The sequence below is a fragment of the Saccopteryx bilineata genome, chromosome 2 (assembly GCF_036850765.1).
Source record: "Saccopteryx bilineata isolate mSacBil1 chromosome 2, mSacBil1_pri_phased_curated, whole genome shotgun sequence".
Lineage (NCBI taxonomy): Eukaryota > Metazoa > Chordata > Mammalia > Chiroptera > Emballonuridae > Saccopteryx > Saccopteryx bilineata.
Window position 1 is genome coordinate 235,875,176 of NC_089491.1, and position 19,373 is coordinate 235,894,548.

Here is a 19,373-nt window from a genome sequence, read left to right on the forward strand (position 1 = left end):
CCATCCTGTGAGGGAGGTGCTGTTGTTGCTCCCATTATATAGATGGGGACACTGAGGCAGAGCAAGGTGAGGTAGCTTGCCCACAGTCACAAAGCCTGGCTTCAAATTGAGGCTGCCCCGCTCCCAGGCCCAGTGGCTTAACCACTCACCATGTGACAGTGCTGGAGGCTTCAGATCAGGCCTGTAAGGGCTGCCATGCAGGGTCTTTTCCGAGGATCTGAGACCCCCTGTCAGTGTGCTTGTGTGCTCTGCTCTCTCAGCCTCTGTCTCTGTCTCAGTCACTCATGCCCCAGCCCCTCCTCATGGCCTGTCTGGGCTGCTCTGCCTTTGGGGCATCAGAAGTGCCTGTGTGAATGGTCCCTGCAGTGCTGGGGAAAGAGGAGGCAGCAGGGAGGTAGGCCCTGAACGCCCTGCTGGGCCATCCACCTTCTCCATGTGCTCCAAGTTACAAGGTCATAGCTGTCAGAGCTGGAAGACACTTATCATCAACGAAATTGTGTCCCTCAGAATTCATATGGTGAAGCCCTGAATCCCCAGTTCCCCAGTGTGGGTATATGTGGAGACAAGGTCTTTAAGAAGATAGACATTGTTAACTGAGGTCATAAGGGTGGGGCCCTAATCCAATAGGATTGGTGCTCGTATGAGAAGAGGAAGAGGTATCCGAGATCTCTCTCTCTGGTACACACAGAGGTAGGACCATGTGAAGACAGGGCATGCAGGTGCCATCTACAATTCAGGAAGAGAAGTCTCACCAGAAACCAACCCTGCTGGCACCTTGGTCTTGGACTTCCAGCTTCCAGAGCTGGGAGAACATAAATGTCTGTTGTTTAATCCACCAGTCTTTGGCGTTTTGTTTCGGCAGCCCTAGCAAACTAATACAGAATATCTGATCCAGCCCCTTTGTTTCACAGGTGAGAATGCTGAGGCCCAGGGAATGACTCCCCTGGGGTTGCACAGAGCGGGGACCGGAACCCAGGCCCCTCGCTGCTCGGCGCGGTCATTTCTGCCGCAGGCTGGGAGGGTGTGAACAGGGTTGGGGGGGCAGAGGGTGGAGCACGACCTCCCTGCTCTGGTTTGCAGTAGCACACATGGTGTGAGGCAAGGTGGCAAGGTGAGCCTGCACAGTTCTGGCAAGGTGACTCTGACCTTTCTCTTCGCCAGGCAGTGAAGTCCCTTGTGGGACACAAACCTTGGCAGAGGCCACACTGGCCTAACTTCAAGGAGGGACTGGACAGATGCCCTGACTGGAAGGAACACCCTTTCCTTCCTTTTTATCCTCAGCCAGAGGATATGCTTCTTGTGTCATATTTTTGTATTTCATAACACAACAGGGTGGCTCCGGCCCAGGACCTAAGTGAGGACTTATCTCTCAATGGGCGGCTTGCCCTTGCAGGAACTTGAGCCCAAGGAAAGGCTTTTGTCCTGGGTTCTGACACCACACTCTCAGTGGGGACCTTTGTCAGCAGGCCTGGGGTTGGCTCCTTGGTGAGGGGGAGGTCAGCTCTGGACAGGAAGGACACCCCCTCAGAGAAGAGACAGGGTACCTCACATCCTCCACTGATGATAAAGGCTTTGCTTATCTTTCTAAGGACCCTGGCAGAGGGGCCGGGGTGGGTGGGGACTGGGGAGTAGGTGGTGTGCCGCCAACTCTGCAGCCACGAGGAGAGGAGAGCGGAGTTCTGGAGGCCTAAACCTCCAGCTTCAGAGCCTGGGGGTGCTGGCTTGCCCTAGCCCCTGGTGCAGCCTCTGAGCAGCTGCCTATCTGTCTGGGGCCGGAGAGGCTCACAGGAAAGAGACCATGGTTTCTGGCCGCTTGTCAGCTGAGCAGGGCAGCCTCTCCCTGTCAGACCTCGGTTTTCAACCTGTAGATCAGGGAGTGGGACCGTCCATCCTTCCAGGTCTCACTCATCTTTACAGGCTCTGTGGTCCGGGAACCCTGTCTGCAACTCCATTCAGTCTCCCGGGTGGAGTTTGGTGGGTGCTGTTTTAAAATGTACCTGGGACTTTGATTTTATTCAGGTAGGGTGAGGTCAGCAGGTCAGGAGACGGCTGCCATTGAAAAAGGGAGTTTGTTATTCACAGCCCTGAAGACGAGGGGCCCCATGGGCAGCACTGGGGTCTGTCAGGAGGCCGTGGGAGCAGGGGAAAGGCAAGGCTGCGAGCATTTACTGTCGTTTTCCTGGGGCCCCCAGGCAGGGTGAACAGTGCATCGGTTCAGGATTGGGTAGCCTGAATCGTTCCGGCAAGCTCCAGGCTCTCGAGCTAGTGACCGGCCTGCGTTGGGTAGGGCGGGAGGACGCAGGGGTGAGGGGTGGCTGAAAGCACGTTGAGGGTAGGCCCATGATTGTGGGGGAGGCATATCAAGGACATGTTCTCAGCAAGTGTCTCGGAATTATCTAACCCTGGGAAGGGCAGTCCCTCCTCACAGGAAGGCCTCCAGATGTCTAAGCATCATAAAATATAGAAAAGAAACAACACAGCCGATACTGGGGGCAGTTTAGGGCACTTCCAGCTCATAGTACTCTGTGTGAGTTAGGAAAAAGCGCCCCTGTGGGCAGGTAGAGCAGGGTGCACAGCTTGGTGAGGGTTTCACCTGAGCCAGGCACCCAGGACAGGAAGCACCTAAACAGTCTTCCTGGCAGCCCTGGAAAGGTGGCCAGCTTTAGAAAATAGAAATACAGGGCCCTCAGTTAAAACTGAAGTTCAGATAAACTGAATAATTTTTAAATGTAAATATGGCCTGTAAGTATGCACCATGCAGCATTTGGGACATACTTATACTGGAAAGTTATTTATTGTTTTCTGAAACTCAAATGTAACTGGGCATACCCTGTTTTATCTGGCAACCCTGGGCCTGGCTACTTCTGTTCTCCATCTCCTCCTCTGACTATACTTTTAGGGTTTTCACCAAGGCCAGCTGTTACCCCAAGAAAGAGAGGGAAGGAAGACAGACAGAGCTACACAGCCTTGAGAGCCAGAGAAGGTCAGGGGAATAGAGCCATGGCGTGAGAGAGGAAATGACAGAGAAAGACAGAGATAGAGAGACAGACAGAAACAAAAGCGTCAGAAAGATGTACACACAGGGAGAGCAAGAGCTGCAGGGACAGGGACAGCTGGACCCTCCCCCTGCCGTCCCCACCCGTCCTCCCACCACCTGCCCTTCTGCCTCTGGGCCTCACCTTGGAGTAGGTGGCCCCGTTGATGACCTCTCCCTTCCGCAACCAGATGATGGAAGCCGCGGGCTTGGCGTTGTCTGCGTGGCAAGTGAGGTTGAGGGGGTCCCCTGCCCGCAGGCTGATCACTGGCCCCCCCAGAATGACGGGGTCATCGGGTGGCACTGTGGAGAGAGGAGGAGAGAGGTCAGGCTGAGGGCATCCTGCCCCTCCAGCCAGGCGGCCTAGCTGGTGAACTTTATGGCGCTGATGACAAACAATAATTATCATACTTTAATAAAACGTATAATCCCCTTGTATTATAACAATGACGACTGCAGCAGTAATCCGGGACATGTGCATTGCATGCTTATTTGCCGAGTGTGTTCCTATCATGGTCTCATCTTCTGCTCAGGACGTGCCTGTGAGGGGACAGGGCAGGCGTCCTTAACCTTGCTCACGGATGGAGGAGCAAAGCTGTAACAGCTGTAGTTTCTTTCCTTTTAACTTCTTCTTTTTCTCATAAAACAAAGCACTGTCACATCTGTTGTCTGATTTAGTCCTCACAACAATCTTTCTAGGTAAACATTATTATTATCCCAATTACAGACATCCAGAAACTAGGGTTCAGAGACTGGCTCAAGGCCACACTGCCAATGAGTGGGTTGGAAGCCCTGGCCACTCCTTTTCTCTCAGGGGACAAGGGACAGAAAACCTTTCAAGACTCAGGCAGCGTTCAGTGGGCTGTGCAACCCCTGGCATGTCCTTAGCACCTGGTCCTTCCAGAGCGGTTCCAGCTATGGTGGTCTGGTCTGAGGCCGGTGGCTCCTCCTGGGAGATGGGGAGTCCCACAGCGCCTGCGCAGGATGGGGAGTCCCACAGCGCCTGCGCAGGATGGGGAGTCCCACAGCGCCTGTCAGGATGGGGAGTCCCACAGCGCCTGAGGCCTGGGGGAAGGTCCATAAACATTTGCGAACTCCAGTGGAGTCATCCCCTTGATCCCCATGATGACCATGGGATGCAGGGCAGGCAGTTATGATTCTACGTGATCATGATTTGGAGAAGAGGCCCAGAGAAGTCCGATGACTGGCCAGAGGCATAGAGCCTCTTGTAATGTGCGTGCTTGTGGACACATGGAAGCTGTCAGGCCTCTGAGGCTCCCTGCCTCCCCTGCCTGGACAAACCACAGAAGGGGCAGATCTCCCTGAGACCACCTGAGCAATCCCTGCTGTTCCCCTCCTGGGAGGGTCTGGGTCAGTCAGTTCTGGAGGCTTGGGAAGGGCTGACTGCATGTTTGCTAGTGAGTAACAAAGGGGTAACTGAGTGATAAGCGAGGGTCCTCAAACAAAGGACCCTAGCTGTCCGAGAAAGTCCATCCTTCCCCCCAGGCCCTGGGCAAACTTCTGCGCTGTGTGTCCCAAGAAGGTGGCCACAGCAGCTGCAGACACTCCAGGCCGGTGCCCACCCAGAGCTCTGCCGTCCTGTTCACCCTCCCCGGGGCACGCTCCCACGGCCTGCGGGCTTCCCTCCTCCCCACGGCCTCCCAGCATCTGTGGCTCTCCTAGTGTACCCAGGAGGCGCTGGGCACACCTTCAGCTGGGGGCTCTGCCCTCCCTTATGCCTTGAGGAGGCCTGGTTCAGAGCTGCAGCCCAGTGAGTGCCAACCCCAAGTTCCGTATCCTGAAGGAAAACAAATTCTCGGGGTGAGATGTCATCACCAGCGCGGGACTGTTTCTGGGATCTTGGCCCAGGGAGGCAGTCTGCCTCATCCAACCCTGCCTAGTTTCTCCGGGGGGCCTGGGCACAGATGGTGGGTGTGGGCTGGACAATCAAGACACCCCCTTTACCCCACCCACCTGATACCCCCTCATTAGTGCCACTGGCCTCCTGGGTGTAGGGTGTGGCTTGAGAGCAAAGGGAGGCTAATGAGGGCTTTTCGTCAATGGGGGTGGGCATTACATTTGCTGCTGAGGGAGTTTTGTCTCCAGGGGATGTGTGCTCCTTCCAGCAGGGAGGCTGGGGCGGGGCTCCTGCCCCCTTCCTTCTGTGGAGGCAGCTCTCTCCCCGAGTGTCCAGGGTGGAGGTGCTCCCGCTGAGCTTGCTAAGGGCCAGGAAGGCTGGAAAGAACCACTCGAAGATTCAGGGATGAGTAAGTAAGCCCAGTGGCGTGGAGCGGCGGAGGGTGCCCTCCATCAGGGGTGAAGCCGCAAAGGCAGTCCCTTCTGCTGGCTTTGTTCCCTCAGATATAAAGTGGGAAAGTTCAACAAGGGACCTGGCACGTTCTCTCCAGCACTGGCATTCTTAGCCCTGGCTGCACAGTACAATCTTCTGGACAGGACAGTCATGGCCACACTGACCACTAACCTGGTCTCTGGAGATGGACCTCAAGCAGCGGCAGCTTTGAAAGCTCCCAAAGCTCCACTGTGTGACCAAGTTCAAAAACCAACTGTCCCTGGGCCTTCACTCAGGCTCACAACACCTGCGACAGCAGCATGGAGCCTTGAGGAGGCCTTTCCAAGAACGAAGGCAGGCAGTGTGGGTGGCGCCCGGCCAGCCTGCTCCCCGGTGCTGCACTGGGAATGCCAGAAGGAGCGAAGATGGGGGAGAGGGGCGTGGGCCGAGCTGGGTGCACACTTGGCGCACATACGCTCACACAAACACCCACCTTCAGAATGGGTCCTGATTACATCTTCCCAAATAAGTGGTTATCATGCCGGTTATTCATGTAGCTATGCATTATTGATTGGCCCTCGCCTGGCTGCACACCAGATGGGGCGGGGGGTGGGGTGCAGATGGGGCTGGGGTGCATGAGCAGGGAGTTTGTTTGGGGGCCCACAGGCTGAATAGAAATCAACAGTCGCTCTGGCAGCTGCAGCCCCTGTGTAAGGGAGGGCGACTCGTTACCTCTCCATTCAGAGGGGCCAGAGCTGTGGCTGGGAGGGGGGGTGGTCTGGGCAGCCCGAGCCTGGAGATGCATTATTCATGAAGCCCTCGCAGGATTGGTTATTATCCTGAAGCACTACAGAGTTTGTCTCCTAATTTTTAATCACAGGGAAGGTGGAAATGTTAGCCTTTTGTGATTAATCTGCAGATAAAAATAGTTGACTGTTTTAGTGGTGTGATTGTTGTCAGTCAGAAAAATGCATTAACTGTTGGGTGACTGAGGCCTGGGGATGGACCCGAGTGGATCCTGGAGAAGCTGGTTCCCAGGGCTGGAAGCTGGCCTGGGGAAGCTAGCACCCTGCCTCGGACGAGCTGCTGCCGGCGTGAGCGGAGCCCCGGCTGGCTCTCGGCACTGCGTATGAAACCACAGATCACGTGGATCAGGGCTCCTCTGTCACGGAGGGGGCTGGCTACGTGCAGTGGACTCTCCTGGCACCCAGGATTTGGGCAGGCAGCTGGGGACCTCCCTCCCTGCTCAGCTCTGCTCTCACCCACCCTGCAGATGGCCACCACATGGGGGGGCACCGTGTGAGGACTTTCCCCAAGCTCTGCTGTCCAGGGCACGGAGCTCCTGTGGGGAGGCGGGCAGGGAGATACAGTGCAGAGCTGCACTCACAGAAAGGAAACTGAGGCCGGAAAGCATGAGCATCTGGCCAGCGTTAGCATGAGCCGGGGCAGAGCAGGGTGGGCATGGGCCTGAGAACAGCACCCTGACTCCAGCTGCAGGTAGAGCTGTCATGGTTTTTATGGAACGAGGGTCTTTATCTCACTTTATAGAAACAAGAGATTCTATGGTTCACAGTCACATGGAGCCACTATAATCAGCCCCATCGCTGTCTGTGAGAAGTGCTCTCATGAAGGCTTTGAACTAGAGTGTATGCCAAGGGTCAGCACCTGACTGTCCTCTGGACCTGTGCATAGCCCCTGAGTCCAGTGACAGCAGGGCATCAAACATGTAACTCTTTGGTCTTCGTTGCCGAGTTGACCAACCTCACCCTGACAAGCTGGGAAAGTTCTGTTGGTGCCAGGCCTTGTGCAGTGCCATGGGGGCCCAGATGGTTGGTGTCTTGGATGTCCCATAGGGGTGCCAGCATGGACATGGAGGTTTTGTTGGCCAGGGACAGCTGAGAGGTGCTGGTGGCACTTCGGCCGAGCACGTGTCCGACACAGAGCTCTCTGGGGGCAGAACGAGGCTCCTTCAGCCCCCACACCTGTGTTCCCCAGTGCACTCTGCTCCAGACCTCGCGGGGCTGCCCAGAACACAATCTGCACTGCGAGTGACTGCACCTCCAGCCTGGCCTGCCTCTGGGACCACTGCTATCCACTCCTCATCGCTGCCACTCGTGGCCTTTCTGTTTGCTAAACAAGCCAAGCTCTGGCGGCACCAGGCTGGCCCTGGCTCTGCTCTGTCTGCAGTGCTGTCCTCTACAGCCTTGTTGTGCTGGTTTTGCCTTTTAAACGTGGGCACGGCTTTAATCCACATCCGTGGAGCGGCCACGTCATAGCCCCTCGGCTGCTCTTCCTCACACCGCCTGCTTCATCTTCTTCACTGGGGGGCTCATCTGCTCTGTCTCCTTTCCCTGGAAGGAGGCTCCCTGATGACATAGGAGGACCCTGTCTGTCTGGGTCACTGCAGTATTGCCATTTCTAGATCAGTGCCTGAGGCAGAGCAGGCGATCAGTAAATATTTGTTGGATGAATAAATGAAAGATCTCGGGTTGGGATCTCCCCTGGCTTTTCCTCCTGAGGTTGGCACTGTTATGTTGTGTGTGGGGGTGAATAGAGCTGGGTCGTGGATGAGGGACTGCTGGGTGTGGGCAGAGAGGAGGAGCCCCTGGGCCCTGGCTAGAACTCTTTATGGCAGGGGTCCCCAAACTTTTTACACAGGGGGCCAGTTCACTGTCCCTCAGACCGTTGGAGGGCCGGACTATAAAAAAAACTATGAACAAATCCCTATGCACACTGCACATATCTTATTTTAAAGTAAAAAAACAAAACGGGAACAAATACAATATTTAAAATAAAAAACAAGTAAATTTAAATCAAGAAACTGACCAGTATTTCAATGGGAACTATGGGCCTGCTTTTGGCTAATGAGATGGTCAATGTGCTCCTTTCATTGACCACCAATGAAAGAGGTGCTCCTTCCGGAAGTGCAGCGGGGGCCAGATAAATGGCCTCAGGGGGGCGCATGTGGCCCATGGGCCGTAGTTTGGGGACCCCTGCTCTATGGTGTGAAACTCAGGGTGTGGCTGCTTCCTGCATTTCCGGAGAGGAGAAACCTGGGCAGGAAGGCCTGGTGGTTGTGGTGGGTGCTTCTCAGCCTGTTTCTTGGTAGCCCCGGTTGGCTTGGGCGAGGAGAGACCTCAGTCTGATTTGTCTGGATCATGGGCTGGGAAGAGGCTGCAGGCTAAGCAAGGTGACGATCACAGACACCTGGCTGAGGGGCAGGAGCGGGTTCACTGCGGGCGCTACCCTTCTCTGCTGTTAGGCATCAGTGTCAGTCCCAGGCCCCCAGGACTCAGGTGGGTGGGAGCTCTGGGAATGAGAACCGGCTGCAGTGGAGGGAGGCGCCAGGCCTCTGGGCAGCCTGACCAGCACCTCTCACACCTTCAGCATCTCCCTTCATCCCAGGGCTCCCGCCGCAGCCCTGCCCCCAGCGTTCCTGCCTCCCCCCAAACCTTCTCTTCATTTCCCCCATCCAGCCACTGAATGCTACAGTCTGGGCAGCTCATGGTTGAGAAAACCTGCCCTCCAGGAGGCCACTCCTCAAGCCTGTGCCATGTGCTGTGTGCTGTGTGCCCAGAGGGACCTGTAGCACCTTGTTACCTAGGAGCTTGCTACCAGTGCAGCTGCTGGTGCGGCACCCCAGGACCTCCCGCACCAGGCCTGGCATTGAACACGGACCCCGGGTGAGCCGTATGACAGCAGTGTTGGAAGAGCCTGCTCGGGGGCTCCTAGGAGTAATTACAGACTGAAGAGCACTTTGCAGGAAAGGCTCACTGGACAATGAGAGAACCCATGGGGCCTTGAGCCTTCTGCTCTGTTCCCTCCTCACCTTCCCGGGTTAGGTTAAAGAAAGGGCCTAGATGACCCACCAGACGCTGGGTTTGCAGGCAGCGATCTCGTTTCATAACAGGTTCCTCTGCACAAGGCATTTCTCTGACCTGAAGGCTGGAGCTCTCTTTTTCCTTCTCCTGGGTCTCCCTTCCCCGGCCCTCAAGACCTAGCTAACAGGCTGCCCACTTCATGAGATCTTTTTGGAATCTCCTGGTTGAACCTAGTGACTTTTGTCTATGGCCCCACAGCCCTGGGCGTCCTCAGGGCTAACTGCTCCATGGCAGTGATCTGACGTGTCTGTCTCTGCTAGACCGCAATGTCGTCCTTCCTCGGTCCCCATCACCTGGTGTAGTGCCTGCCACATGGGAGCTGTCTCACATTATGTTTGCTGAGCAGAACCTGGTCTGAGTCCATTACTTTACAAGCTGTATGGTTGTGGGCAGGTCATATAATCTGGTAACCTTGGCCCTCTTGTCTGGTAAGTCGGGTAATAAAGACACGGGCAGTATTATTATGAGAATCACCTTTTATGAGACGGAGAATGTGGCAGGCTTTGCAAAGGGCTATAAAAACAGTGGTCATGCCTAATTTTTAGAATGATATGTAGTTTCCTTGCTATGTGAAAGGCACTGTGCCAAGGTCCCTCTTGTTTTATTCTCAGTTTCTTTCAAAATAGCAACTGTTAGGATCTCTGTTTTATGGATTAGGAAACAGGCTCAGAGAGGGTAGTACTTGGCAGTAACAGCAGGTAACCGGTAGAGTTGGGTTTTAGACCCGGGTTCGTTTGACCCTGTAATTTGTTCCGCTCGAGTCAGAGCAGCTCACAGGCCACCCTGACGTGGCAGCAGCCCCTCACAACCCTTTCCATCACCCCTCCTGCTCGCATTCTGATCTTTATCCCAGTACTGGGACAGGCTCTGCCTATGCCGGCGGCATCAGGCCCCGCCGAGGGACTTTCAGAGGGCGAGGGAGCACGGGCCTGGCAGACAGTTGGTGCTTGAGAGGTGTCTGCTATGGGAATGGGCAAATGATGTTTGTGGCTCAGATCCACTCCTTGCTCGCTTTGTCCTCTGCCCAGGTTCTGAGACACCTGAAATCAGTCTCTGTTCCTCATGCACATAGACGCGCCACCTCCTGGCCAAAGTGCAGAACCGCAGAATGTAAAGACGGGACTTGGGGAACTTGGGGGATTTGGGGGACTTGGAGGACTTGGGGCATACGGCTTTTAAGGATATGCTCAATATTCATTCAGAAAATTCATACTGAGTGTCCACTATGTTCCAGGCGCTGTTTGAAGCATGGGGACACACACACACACACACACACACACACACACACAAAGATCCCGCCCTCGTGGCGTTTATATTCTGGTGGAGAGATAGACTATAAAGAATCCATCCATAATATATTGTTGGATGTTGATAAGTACTCAGAAGACAAGACCAGGTGGGAAACGTATAGATAGATCCTGAGTGGGCCTCCGGGATCCTCTTCTGTGCTCCCCTATCTGCTCTGGCTATCACATTCTGCCTTCTTCCCATCGCAGCTGTGGTCTGCCCCAGAGCCTGCTCTTCCTGGCACGTGCCACTCCACTCACTGTCTACGGAGAAGCACGTCACTTTCCTTGGATGCCAGCCACGTCTGTATGCTGATCAATCCCAAACTTGTGTATCTCTACTGTGGGGGATGGCACCACTGGACAAGAACTGAAGCCAGAATCGCAGCCCTTTTTGGATTTGATTCTCCTTCCTCCTGCCTTGTTAACTATCCTGGTAAGTTCTCTGAACTCTCCCTCCAATGTGTCTCCCCACTCCATCCCCAAAGTCGCCCTGGCTCAGGTGCTCACCATTTCTTGCTTGGGTTGTGCTACCCAGCACTCTCCCTCATTCCTCCACACTGTCCCACAGTGGTGTTCACAAAAGTCTGGCCACTCACCCACCCAGGCAAGGACCCATTCGCTTGCCATTTGCTGACTGTTTGACACTGTAATGGCCCAGTGTTGTACGGATGCTGTATGTTGCCGGTTCTCTAAGCAGACGGGGCTCAATCCCTTGAAAGATTGTGGAAAGAGTGCCTGGGGCTTAGGAGGCGGTGCTCTGTCTCTGTGGGAAGGTAAGGTTTCCCTCCTCCTTTCCCCTGATTTGTCTGCACAGGTTCCCCAGGTGACCCCATGCTGCCCCGCCTAGCTTGGTCTCTCCCTCCCACCCCTCTGCAGAGGTGTGCGTGAGCCCACTGGCTCCACAGGGAACAGAGATGAGCCATCTCACCTGGGCCCAGTCAATTGCTATTCAGAATCATTGTGTTTGGAGGTGGTTTATTATGCAGCAAAAGCTAATTGATATGTTTAGTAGTAAACTACTTTCTACTGGCCCCTCAACTGTCTGGGCTGCGCAGTGTCTCAGAACTGGACCCACGGCACACACTCTCCATCCCACCCAATGCTCTCTACCTCCGGTGTGGTCACCTGTGACTATTCTGGAAGCTCAGTCTCTGCTACTGACAGTGTTCACCGGCTCCTCAGCTCAAAGACTACCTTTTTTTTTTTTTTTTTGTATTTTCTGAAGCTGGAAACGGGGAGAGACAGTCAGACAGACTCCCACATGTGCCCGACCGGGATCCACCCAGCACGCCCACCAGGGGCGACGCTCTGCCGCTCCGAGGCATCGCTCTGCCGTGACCAGAGCCACTCTAGCGCCTGGGGCAGAGGCCAAGGAGCCATCCCCAGCGCCCGGGCCATCTTTGCTCCAATGGAGCCTTGGCTGCGGGAGGGGAAGAGAGAAACAGAGAGGAAGGAGGGGGGTGGGGGTGGAGAAGCAAATGGGCGCTTCTCCTATGTGCCCTGGCCGGGAATCAAACCCGGGTCCCCCGCACGCCAGGCCGACGCTCTACCGCTGAGCCAACTGGCCAGGGCCTCAAAGACTACCTTTGCCTCATTAATTCTTGGCCACTCTTTAAGATTGTTACCTCCTCCAGGAAGCCCTCTCTCAACCTCAGCCCCTCTCCTCCCTTGTCCAGCCTCCGCTCTACTCTAAGACCCTGTGCGACTTCCACAAGCTCACGTGGCCCTTGATGTCACTGCCATCGGCTGCCCCTTAGCATGAGTTCCTGGAGGGCTGGTCCATGCCACGTTCTCTCTTCTGTTTATCCGAGCATTTAGTACGGTGTCTGGCTCACAGTGAGCACTTAATAAATATTTGTCGCCTGGTGCCTTGCCTGAGCTACTGCGTCAGAAGCCAAGTGCTCTGGTTCCCTCAGCACTGTGCTGGGCCTTCGACACTGGCGCTCGGCGCAGCCCACGTGCACTGATCTGCGGGCAGTTTCGGTTCCCTGTGTTCCAGAGCAGGAGGCTCAATGCCGCTCTGCATTTCTCCACCAGCCCTTTGCCTGGGAAGTAGTAATACAACAACAGCAGTAATAATATGACTGATAGCTAACACTGATAGAGGGCAACGAGACTGCTAGGACTTACAGTACTACTAAAGTCATCATTGAATCCTCACAGCAGCCCTATAGATGGTAGACACAATGACTATGCGTGTTTTAGAGAGGGAGCCGAGCACAGTGGTTAAGTTACTTGCCCAAACAAGCAGTGGAGGCTGGTCAGACGGCTTGTTTCAGCTCTCATTCTGGGCCCTGAGGCGGCCCCTGTTGGCAGCTCAGCACCTTGCTCTGAAGCACCCATGAAACCACGCCCTGATGAGGAGGCAGTGGAGGTGGGCGGGGGAGGGGTCTCCTAGGAGGAGGGCCCGGGGTGGTGTGGGGTGTGGGGAGGGCAAGGGGGCAGATGCTGTCAGGGACAAAGGCACACAAAGTCACTTGTTTTCCCGGCAAATTAGGAAGGGTGAGTATTCTATTTATTTCAAATTAAACCTTAAAAAATGATCTGAGCCTGACCTGTGGTGGTGCAGTGGATAAAGCTCTGACCTGGAATGCTGAGGTTGCCGGTTTGAAACTCAGGGCTTGCCTGGTCGAGGCACATATGGTAGTTGATGCTTCCTGCTCCTCCCCCCTTCTCTCTGTCTCTCTCCCTCTCCCCCCTCTCTTTCTCTGTCTTTCTCCTCTCTAAAATGAATAAATTTAAAAAGAATCTTTAAAAAAAAGGGTCTGAGCTGTCTTATCAGTGAGGAGCCACTTGTGAGGAGAAGGATGTTTCACTACTCCTGAGCAGACAAATAAATCACAGGACATACTCAGAGCAGAGGGAAGGGACAGAGTGGTGGCAGGGGCGCCAGACAGAGGGCCTCTCACCAACAGCTGTGTGTGTGCGCATGTGTGCACATGTGTGTGCCATGCGTCTCTCTCAGTGTGTCCCTGTGTGTTTGTGCCTGTGTGTGCCCGTGTGTCTCTGTGTGCATGTGTGTCTCAGTGTGTGTGCACATGTGTGTGCCCTTGTGTGTCTCTGTGTTTATGTGTACATGTGTGTCTCAGTGTGTCCCTGTGTGTGCACATGTGTGTGCCCCTGTGTCTCTTTTGGTGTGTCCCTGTGTGTGTGTCTGTACATGCAGGTGAGGGGGTGGGAAGCACAGGGTGTGAGTGCCGGCCTTGGGTCACCTGGGAGGGCTGTCCTGCTGAGGATGGGACTTGCTCTCTCTAGCTCAGCTCTTGTGCTGGCGGCCACAGGACCACGTGAGAGCCCTTTGGCGTGTTTGCGCTAGTGACTAGCACATATGAGCCTGCCCACGGCGCCGTGCAAAGCTCTCAGCTAGTTCTGACTCTGACTTGGTTGGAGGTTCTCCTAGTCAGCTTGGCTGGGCCTGGAGGAGCTGAGCATGGTGGCGTGGGCTGCCACTTGTTTCTTTTAATTGAATTATAATTGACATACAATATTAAATTAGTTTCAGGTGTATAGCATAGTGATTCAATATTTTTATACATTACAAAGTGATCATGGTAAGTCTAGTTACCATCTGTCACTCTATGAAGTTATTACAATATTTTTCACTCTATTCCCTGTGCTGTGCATGACCTCTGGTCACTTATTTGCATTGTATCTACAAGTTTGTACCTTTTAATCCCCTTCACCTATTGGCCCTGCCATTGACTTACTTAAACTTCATGGTAAACTCAAGCTGTGGCCCTTGTAGAGTCCTTATTTTACAGTTGGGGAAACGTGAGGTATAGAATGCTCAGTCTACTTGAGGCAAGTCACACAAGTCTTAAGTAGTGGAAGCTGGAGCAGGTCTCTGCGCACCCAGCCACCACTGCTAACGTCGGTGCCACAGGCCACATGGGAAGGAGGCCCGTCTCGGTGGCCCGCGCGGCTTTCCCAGCTCTCAGGAAGCCATCCTGACCCAGCAGAGGCTGGCATGACTGGAGGTGTCTGGCGGGTCTGGAAGTAGAAAGCAGAACCAATTTGCTTGCTTTGGCTACAAGCTCCCCATCTGGCTGAGAACCTCCCGGAGGCGTTTGGTGGCGTTCCCTTGGGAGAGGAAGGAGGCCAGGGCAAAGGAGATCTTCCCAACTGGTACCTGGAGCCTCAGCAGAGGCGGATTTAATGGTGGGCGTGCACCCTGGGACCCGACTTCTGAAGGGCCCTGCAAAACCCCAACTTTACACTTCTTTCTAATGACACCAAGTTTGGTTTCATATGTGCAATTTTAACATTAATAGTACATAATATTTTTAATTTATTAAAAAATATGGTTAACATGTATTTTTCTTTTCCCTCTCTCCTTTTTCTAAGGGGCCCAGTATTTTCTCCTGTGCCTGGGGCCTCAACCAACCCTAATCCACCTCTGAACCTTAGATGTCTGTGCAGAAACTGAGGGTGCCCACAAAGGGTCACCTCATTAAGAGGTTTAGAAAATAAACATGGGAAATTCCAGCGCCCCGCTTCTAAAATGAGAGGTTAGCAACACCACTTCTTCATGTGAAAATGTGAACTTGTTCCACACGGCACGTGGGTGAAGGTGAGAAGGGAAGACGGAAGGAGAGAGTTGCTGTGAGAAGTGCAGGGAGGGGCACACAGGGAGGAACAGGCAGAGCGAAGGGGAGAGTGGAGCGAGGAGTCGCCCAGCTCAGGGCAAAGGCCCTGTGAGGAGGGACAGGTGTGCCTGTCGTCAGGGAGAGCCGAAGCCGATAGCTGTGCTCCACAGAGGGAAGGGAACAAGTAAGGTGCTTTCTCAGAAAAATTTATTTCCGAGAATCCCAGAAAACCCCTAAATTACCTTTCAACTTTATGCAAAAATTTTGAATCTACTATTAACTAGAATCCTAAGACAAAAAAAAAATCACATTCTTTTTTTGATCTGAGCCCTTTTTTTTGAAAAAGTACAAGTCCTAAATTTAAAAAAGAGCAACACTTAAGGAAAATTGGACAGATATGTGCAAAAAAATGAAACTAGACGACCTTCTCACACCATATACAAGGATAAACACAAAATGGATTAAAGACTTAAATATTAGACATGAAACCATAAAAATTCCAGAAGAAAACATAGGCAATAAAATCTGAGACATTTCTCATAGCAATATTTTTTCAGACATATCTCCTTGGGCAAGAGAAATGAGAGAAAAGATAAATGGGACTACATCAAACCAAAAAGGTTTTGCACAGCTAAGGAAACCAACAAAACGAAAAGACGATCCACTGAACAGGGGACCATATTCGCCAGTACATCTAATAAGGATTAATAACAACAATTGATAGAGAATTTATAAAACTCAACAACAAAAACACAAACAATTCAATTCTAAAATGGGCAAAGGACCTGAACAGACACTTTTCTAAAGAGAACATACAGATGACCAATAGATCCATGAAAAGATGCTCAACACCACTAGTCATCAGAAAATTTCAAATTAAAACCACAATGAAATGTCACCTCACACCTGTCATAATGGGGTTCCTCAATAAATCAACAAACACGTGTTGGTGAGGGTGTGGAGAAAGGGAACCCTCGTGCACTGTTGGTCGGAATACAGATTGGTGCACCCACTGTGGAAAACAGTATGAAGTTACCTCAAAAAATTAAAAATGGAACTGCCTTTTGACCCAGCTATCCCACTTCTGGTAATATATCCTAAGAATCCCCAAACACTAATTAGAATATATGCGCCCCTGGGTTCATTGCAACATTATTTACAATAGCCAAGAGTTGGGAAAAGCTGAAGTGCCCATCAGTAGACAATTAATAAAAAAGCCGTGGCACATTTACTCAATGGAGTACTATGTGGCCATAAAAAAGAAGGAAATCTTACCCTTTGTGACAGTATGAATGGACCTGGAGAGCATTATGCTGAGTGAAATAGGCCAGTCAGAGAAAGACAAGTACCTTATGATTTCACTCATATGTGGAATCTGATGAACAAAATGAACTAACAAGTAGAAACAGACTTATATACAGAGAGTGGGCTGACAGCTGTCAGGGAGGGGGGCTGAGTGAGGGAGGTGGAGGGATAGAGCAAAAAAGGACAAAAAAACCCTTATGGACATGGTCTGACCAGGCAGTGATGCAGTGGAGAGAGCGTTGGACTGGGATGTGGAGGACCCAGGTTCGAGACCATGAGGTCACCAGCTTGAGCGCAGGCTCATCTGGCTTGAGCAAAAAGCTCACCAGCTTGGACCCAAGGTCGCTGGCTCGAGCAAGGGGTCACTCGGTCTGCTGAAGGCCCACTGTCAAGGCACATATGAGAAAGCAGTCAATGAACAACAAAGGTGTCGCAATGAAAAACTGATGATTGATGCCTCTCATCTCCGTTCTTGTCTGTCTGTCCCTGTCTATCCCTCTCTCTGACTCTTTCTCTGTCCCTGTAAAAAAAAAAAAAACGCAACAAAACAAACAAACAAAAAAACCTTATGGACATGGACAAGAGTGTAGCGATTGCTGGGATGTAGGGAGGTGGAGGAGGGTGTGGGTGGATAAATGACGATGGGTGAAGACTTAAGTGGGGTGAACACATAATATGGTGCACAGAGATGTGGTGTAGAATTGGGCACCTGAAACCTGTATAATTATGTTAAATAGTGTCACCCTAACAAATTCAGTAACTACAAGGGCAATACTTGAAATTCATTTTTAAAAAGTGTTTTACTGCTCATTAATAGTTTGGTATTATGGGTAATTTTGAAATCTCCTCTCTTCTTCATTTTTCACAGAGATCACATTTCTCGTCAGGAATTCTTGAGTGCTGAATTTCACTTTATACAGGAGGGGACATTCTGGAGTCTTCCCAGTGTCCCAGGACACTGCCACGGAAGACGCCTGCTTGCAGATGGAGGGCGTCACAGGAGGAATCAAGTCGTGCCCCACTCTTGGCGGCTCGGGTGGGGGCTGTGGCAGGTTGGGTCGTGCAAGCTGACTCTGAGAGAGGTCTGAGAAAATTCAGTGTGTGCAGCAGGCTGTCAGACCACCCCTGACCGGAGTGAAGGAAGCACAGGTGGACAGAGGGACAGGTGGCAGCTTCGGGAGGGCTAGCAGATCCTACATGTGCTGTGAAGCTGGATGGCCTTCGGGTTGATGCATACCAGAGCAGGGGACAATCTTTTTGTGGGGACCCGTCACGGAAGGTGGCTTCCTTTTTTTTAGCCACCTGCGGCACCCCAGCCATGGAGGGAGTGAGTCCTGAGTCCTCTGTCCTGTATCCTGAAGTGCACATCACAGCGCCATGGCAGGGTGATGATGCCCGGGCCTTGGCTCCCCGAGTGACCTCTCCCTCCTCACTGTTAGCTGAAGTGGGAACTGTTTGGCACCATAATGCTGTTTCAAAACACAGCCCTTCAGGGGAAGAGCTTGGGTGTTTGGCAAGGAGATCTCAGTCCTACTGTGTGCTGTGGGCCCTATTCAGCCGGCAGGGAAGGGCTCCCTCTGTGCCTCTGCCCGTCTCCACAGCTGGTGTTTGCTGGTGTCTGTGGGGAAGGGGTGTCGGGAGGTGGGGGAGGAGCACAGACTCTGCTTTCAGACACACCTGGGAACCACCTCCTAAGTGACCTTGGGCAAGTTTCTAAACCTTCCTGCGCTTCAGTTTCCTCATTTGTAGAGCAAAACTAGCATCAGCCCCGCGGGGACTGGACTGAGGGAGAACATCTGAGTTGCGCGGAAAGCAGCGGGGCTCTGCGGAGGCAGCGGGAGCCTGTCAGCGCACAGTGGCCCCAGGTGCTGCTGCGGTCCGCTGTCTTCTCTCCTGGTGGATGGGCTGCTCCCCTGGGTTAAGGCAGAGTGTCAAGAAAGGTCAAGTCTGATATATGACTTGCAAATATTTTCTCTTATTCTGTAGGTTTCCGTTTCATTGTGTTGATTGTTTCTTTTGCTGTGCACAAGCTTTTTAGTTTGATACAGTCCCAGCTGTTGATTTTTGCTTTGTGGCTTGTGCTTTTGGTGTCATATCTAGGAAGTCTCTACTAGGACCAATGCCAAGGAGCTTTTCTCCTATGTTTTCTTCTAGGAGTTTTTGGGTTTCAAGTCTTATGTTTAAGTCTTTATTCTAGTTTGATTTAATTTTATGTAAATAAAATAGTGTAAGGTGTAAATGAAGGTTCAATTTTATTCTTTTGCATGTGGCTATCCAGTGTTCCCAACATCATTTCCTGACAAGAATGTCCTTTACCCACTGAATAGTCTTGGCTCCCTCATCAAATATTAGTAGGTCATATATCTGTGGGTTTCCTTCTGGGCTCTCTGTTCTGTTACATTGATTTATGTGTCTTTTTTTTATGCCAATACCATACTGTATTGATTACTATAGCTTTGTAGTATAATTTGAAATCAGATGGCTTTGTTCTTTTTTTCTCAGAATTGCTTTGGCCCTTTGGGGTCTTTTGTGGCTCCATACAAATTTTAAGATCTTAGTTTTTCTCATTGCTGAATAGTATTCATATCTATCTATCTATCTATCTATCTATCTATCTATCTATCTATCTATCTATCGTCTATCTATCCTGCATCTCTTTTATCCACTCACCTGCTGATGGTTGTTTCTATATTGTGGTGATTGTGAGTAGTGCTACAATAAACATGGGGGTGCAGATATCTCTTCAAAATCCTGATTTCAATTCCTTTGAATATATACCCAAAAGTGTGATTACTGGGACATATGGTAGTTCTGTTTTAAATCTTTTGAGGAACCTCCATACTGTTTTTCCTAGTTGCTGCACCAATTTATATCCCCACCAACAGTGCAAAGGTTTTTCTTATTCTGCTTATCCTTGACAACACTTGTTGCCTCTTGTCTTTTTGATGACAGCCATGCTAACAGATGTGAGATGACACGTCACTGTGG

General features: G+C 52.1%; 1 protein-coding gene across 2 annotated transcripts in view; it reads right to left on the reverse strand.

Annotated features, from left to right (window-relative positions):
- The window catches only part of KIRREL3 (kirre like nephrin family adhesion molecule 3), a 547,821-nt gene that overhangs the window by 39,743 nt on the left and 488,705 nt on the right, over positions 1-19,373 (reverse strand). For both annotated transcript variants that reach the window (XM_066259700.1, XM_066259699.1), the window contains exon 5: positions 3,180-3,337. In XM_066259700.1, coding sequence (XP_066115797.1) covers positions 3,180-3,337 — 158 coding nt within the window. The remainder of the gene's footprint in view (positions 1-3,179; positions 3,338-19,373) is intronic.